Source organism: Buceros rhinoceros, unplaced genomic scaffold (genome assembly GCF_000710305.1).
Source record: "Buceros rhinoceros silvestris isolate BGI_N320 unplaced genomic scaffold, ASM71030v1 scaffold5246, whole genome shotgun sequence".
Taxonomy (NCBI): domain Eukaryota; kingdom Metazoa; phylum Chordata; class Aves; order Bucerotiformes; family Bucerotidae; genus Buceros; species Buceros rhinoceros.
In genome coordinates, this window is record NW_010416804.1 from 89,219 (window position 1) to 94,640 (window position 5,422).

The following is a 5,422-nucleotide window of genomic DNA, read 5'->3' on the forward strand; positions in this document are numbered from 1 at the left end:
GGATCAGACTGCGTAGCAGGAAAACAATTACGCTTCTCCTGGTGATTCACGAGCAGAAGAGGGCCTAGTTTCCCCTGCCACCACGGGCCGGGCTCACAGCAGCACGCAGCAAAGCTCCGTGGTTGTCCCAAGCCAGCACAAACACACAGGACTCTGCTGCCCTGGGCAGGGGGTGTCCGTCAGCAGTGAAATGCAGCAGCTCGGGCAGCCCCTCGAAATGCTCACAGCAAAACCAGACAACGTATTTGAGCCTTGTGTTTCATCCACATTTTCCTGGTTGAACGCAGGCCTGACACCTTAAGAACTGTCCATGGAGGAAGCAGAGACTCCACTGTGTGCTCCACAGCCAAGGCACCTGCATGCAGGAGCATGCGTGTCTGCCTGCCCCGTTCCAGAGACCCGCAGGTAGAAGAGCGAACAGAACTGGGGTCCCTCCTTTCACAGCTGCGGTGAAAGAGTGAGCTGATCTCTACGACAGCACTGGCAGGTTTGCCTTTGGGGAAAGCCAGAGACTTGAGCGGGGCTGGAAGCAGAAACTGCAAAGCAAAACACGTGGGAGTTGATCAGCTCTAAGGTTAAACTCAGTCCTTCCAAGTCACTGTGCTCAAAGCCAGAGCTTACAGGTGAGCCTGCAGAACCAGAAAGACTTCCACCTGCAGCCGGGCAGCTCAGGCAGGATGCCAGCCCCAGGGGCTGTGCAGCTCTGTAGCAGAACAGAGGCCAGTCCACTTCCAGCTGAGCCAGGAGCCTCCAGGCTGCGTCACCAGAGCAGTGAACCCCAGACACACCTTTCCCTGTACCAAGAGGAGCGACACACGCAGTGTGTATTCCTGGAACAGCAAGGTTCGAGAGGAGCCACTGCACCTGAAATCTAGTGAGGGTGAGGGGCTTACAGCAGCAAAGGTTAAAAGAGTTATCACCACTGCCGAAATAAGAATGTGGGTTTGGGGCTCCAGCAGAGGCGCCCCAGGGGGCAGCCCTAGTGCCACCACTACCCGGGCAGACCCCCACGCATAGACCTGGGCGTTCCTCAACTTCGTGCCACCATCCAGGGACTCGGCCTGATGCACCTGCAGCATGACACAAGACCACAGGTTGCGGATACAGACCGCTTGTCATCCCAAACAAGGGACCTTCCCAAATAACTGGCTCTGGCTATCGCAGCATTCCCTTCTCTGCTTCCCACAACATTTGCCAGATGCTAAACTGGCTCCAGCCTTTTCTGGCCACAGGCACATAACACCTGAAAGGAGCAACTCAGCAGTGCCCAAGAGAAACAGCTGATGCTCTGCAGCAGCTGAGCACCAGGCTCAGTGGCCTACAGCCAAGCTGGGGTTTGCAGCCAGGTCATCACAGCAGGCCACGGAGGAGGGCTCTCTCCTCCCCACCACCCCAGTAAAGCCAGGAGAGGGGGATGCTCCCTGGGCAGACCCTGGCACAGAGAGGACACGGGGAATGTGTGAAGGGGCAGGGCAGGGGCCCTGAGCAGCTCCACATGCTCCCACACACGCCAAAGCTCGGAGTCAGGGTGGAGACAGACCCAACAGGCACCCAGGCTGCTGGGACACAGCCCTCCCCAGCACAGACTGGCCGGATTTCCGAGTATTTAACCCCACCTATCAGGCCCTGAGGAATGTATTTCAAATATATAAGAGTACTTCAGTGTCAGGAATACATTCCAGCTAAGACAAAGCAAGTTGTCTCTGTGCCAAAGGCTCACCAGCTGCTTCTTTGCAGGCATTCAAAGGGGCCTGAGGAATGTGGTCCCCTCTGGGGCCAGCCATGACTACTCCCCTGCAGACAGCTCATTGCGGGGACAAGGATGGCTGCCCAGGGACGACGACGGCTGTCCGGGAATGGCAGTGCAGAACCTCTGGTCCAAATGACATGGCAAACCGATTCATGGCTGCAGAAAGGAAGTCTGAATCAAGCCTGAATCAGGTGACACCACAATTAACACCTCGCTCTTGCAAAGAGCTGTGGGGGGTTTCACACCTCAAACGTGAAAGCAGCAGCATACAATGGTGTGAAGAGAGGGATCCCCCCACCCAGCCCTCACAGCGAGCCAAGCACCAGCCACATGCCAGCGCTCTGCACAGACACGGAGCCTCCAGCGGCACTTTCCATCCGAAAGCTGCAAAAGCACAAATCTGGAGAGACCTGCAGAGATCACCAGCTGGGACAGCGTTCTGCTACGGGTGCAGAAGCAACACCTAAAACACCCCAAGTACTACCCAAAGGCCTCTCCCTCTTTCTTATCTCTTCTGCCATTTATCTCCTCCCACCCAGCCCCCTCCCTGGCATGCCAGCACCTTGGGAACCTTCTCCAGTATAACAAAGGGACCTGACATACCCACCCTGCTTTCTTCTAAAACGCCTTCTGACCAAAGGAGGGTCAACTAGCAATTCCAAAAAAGTAATTTGCTTATCTGTAATGCCACCAATATTAGCAACAGGGGGAAAATCCCCGAAGCTGTACAATAACCTGTTCCCACCGTTTCAAACAGGATTGTATTTTCTCGTGGCAGAAATCCTGTCACCCTGCGGGTTTGTACAAAGCTGCGTCTCCATCCCTGACAGGCACCATAAAACAAACCAACAAAGAATCCCAGCACATAAGCTCTAACCCTATTAATTGGTACAGGGTAGAGTATTCAGACTGCAGCAGACTGTGCACTCGGGGTTCACGGGAGGACACGGGAAACCCTTACAGAAGCGTTAAGTGTCTCTGTGTGGAAGCAGAGAGCAGGAGATTCTCAGACACAAAAGACACAAACAACTCTGTGCAGGAAGAGTACAAAGAGCAGGCAGGTGCCAAGGCAGCTCTCAGGGGAACGGCTCAGACATACACCATTAAACACCCTGAACCAGAAATGGAAAGAGGAGGAGTCAGAAACCGCCGAGGACCTCGAAGCGCACGAGCTCTGCGGGCGCCATCCCTCCGCCTCTGCACGCAGCGCGGCTCACTGTCCACCAGCTCTTCCACTACCGCTCCCTGCCTCATCTGAGCTTCTGTCAGGGAGACAGTGAAACTAGGTTATGACACCCAGGAATGCTCAGGGGAACACACACAGCAGGTCAGAGAAGACCTGAAGAGGTTCACCTAGTCCTGTCTTTACCTCTGACCATCAGTGAACCACCACCTGTGACGCTCCTGTCAGGTATTCAGACAATGGCTGAAGGGAATAAAGACATCTGGGATGTGCAAGCAACTGCTCCGCAGGGCCTCCGTGTCCTGGACACAAGCTGGGGAAGGTGAGCTGATACCAGTAACTCTCACCAAGGAACAGGAGGAAGCCTGAAGGTGCAAACACATCCTAAGCAGGCAGCTTAGCAGCTGGTACCCCCAAAGAGATGGAAGAGGCTATTAACCACACGACAGATGTGTCTAGAGGTGCACAATACCCGGGGTCAGCTGAACCCAGGGCGAACGCCAAGCAGGCGCTTTCACTGATGACCTCCCTCACTGCACAAAACCAGTGCTCAAGAAGGTCTGCTAAGAGGCAGCACCATTTAGGCCAGTCACCTACATCTTCATGAACTCTTTGCTTCACTAAACCTCTTTGCTGCCCAGGGTGCCTCTGTACCTCACTGCTGTGCTCACTTGAACATTCTCCAAAACCTGAGCTCCTTTTGAGACCCACACAGGGCAGCAGGCCCACACGCTGCCCAACAACAAAGCCAACTGCAACACCCTGGAGCTCAAAGCGAGGTGAATATTAACAGTCAGTTCTTATCTGCAGACCTTAAAGCATAAAATCCCTTTTGTGCTCCTCCCTCCTGCTCCCCTCGTCCAAGAATAGTACATCCGAGAACTCTTCTCTCCATGACTGAGCCAATACTCAGCTACCACCACTCCAGCACAAATCCCGAATCCCACCAGCCGCTGTACAGAGAGGAAAGGAGGAGGTGAAACAGCCTGTGCTTATTTCAGCTTCTGGGCAGCAGCACGTCCAGAACACCCGGCTTTTGGACAAAGAAACCCACATCCATTGTAGACATTAACTCACGCAGCTCCTGGAAGAGGCATGCCAACTCTGTGCACAGGTCTCACAACCATCAAGCGAAACCAGTTTCTTGACTGGTTTTGTTAAGCAAATGGAGCTGGCAGCTTTGACAAAGCCTGTGATGCAAAGAGCTCACATGCAGAACACAGCGGCTGCCCAGCACGCACTCAGCACTGAGGGCACCGCAGCTGGCTCGGTCTTGTCACAGCAGTGAACCACGGAGGAGTCCACTCATGGGCCATTCCTGGCTCCGTGACTTTCTCAGGGAAGGGCTATTAGCATGGAGAGATTAAAATGGGCAGCTTTACTCCTCCATGGAAGTAAATAAAAGCTAAGATCCTCCTGGCAGGTCCCAGATGCCAGGAAATTAAAAGCTGCTCTTAATTAGCTTTGCAAGGCCCCACCTTGTCTTGGGAAAGTGACAAAGAGCCACTCGGGTTTCGCCCTGCTCATGCAGCAGGATCCAGGCTCTGGACAAAGGATACGATGCTCTTGCCCCGGGCCGGAGGCAGCCAAACAGGAGGAACCGCTGAGACCCGGACTGTTCCCACCAGCTGAGGAACGGCCTTGCCACAATGCAAACAGCAACAAGTCCAAGCAGGAAGGGAACTGCGCCGGATCCACAAGGCCTCCTCTCTCTCCCTGGTGCTCTAGCCAGTGGTCCAACTCTTCACAATTTTCAATGCAAGCTAACAGTTTGCCGGGCAGCAGGAAAAACTGTTGTGCACTGGGCCCAGTTTGTCATGGGAGCTTTAGTAAGGAAAAAGCAAAGCAGAGGAACTGCAGCCCCTCCATTAGACATCCCTCCGGCTCGTCTCTTCAGCTCCACCACTGTTCAGAAGCTTGGTATCAAAGCTAGCTCTTGAATTTCCTCCTTTCCTCGCTCCCTGCACAACCCCTCAGCCTGACCGCGCCCTCATGACACCTCCCGCCCAGGTGTCCTTCCAGCAGCAAGTCTCCAGCAGCCTGGCCCTCTGCACACTCCTGCTGACACAGGAGAGAGGTCTCCTCCCTCATCCACACCATACAAGACTTTCAGTCCCTGCTCAGCTACACCCTCCCCTTCCTCCTACACCAGCTCCTACGGGCTCTGCTCCACCCAGGTTTCTCCCGACCTCTCCCTCTTGCCTTCCCGGTACTCCAACCTGAGCTCTCCTCTGAAGGCATACCAAGAGCCTCCGGATCCGCTCCTGGGCCATGACCGACTCCATCCACCACCTCCAAATTCCTCCTCCCAATTCCAGACCGGGTTCATTCCTTTCAGGTGAGACCAGCCCCTCTGCAGTGCTCAGGCAGTGTGGACTAAACAAATTGGGTGGCTTTGGTAGCTTTGATGTGAGGATTCAGCAGCTTGAAACCTGCAGCCCCAGCCCAAGGGTCTGCTATCGACTCTGCTGCCATCACATGCCACAAGC

General features: G+C 54.7%; 1 protein-coding gene across 1 annotated transcript in view; it reads right to left on the reverse strand.

Moving 5' to 3' along the window:
• Positions 1-5,206, reverse strand: part of SCRIB (scribbled planar cell polarity protein) — an 88,855-nt gene extending 83,649 nt beyond the window's left edge. Inside the window, exons 1-2 of the mRNA XM_010137939.1 lie at positions 5,177-5,206; positions 996-1,070 (exon numbers count right to left, since the gene is read on the reverse strand). Of these exons, the coding sequence (XP_010136241.1) occupies positions 996-1,070; positions 5,177-5,206 (105 nt within the window). The remainder of the gene's footprint in view (positions 1-995; positions 1,071-5,176) is intronic.
• Between the last annotated feature and the right edge of the window lie 216 nt (positions 5,207-5,422).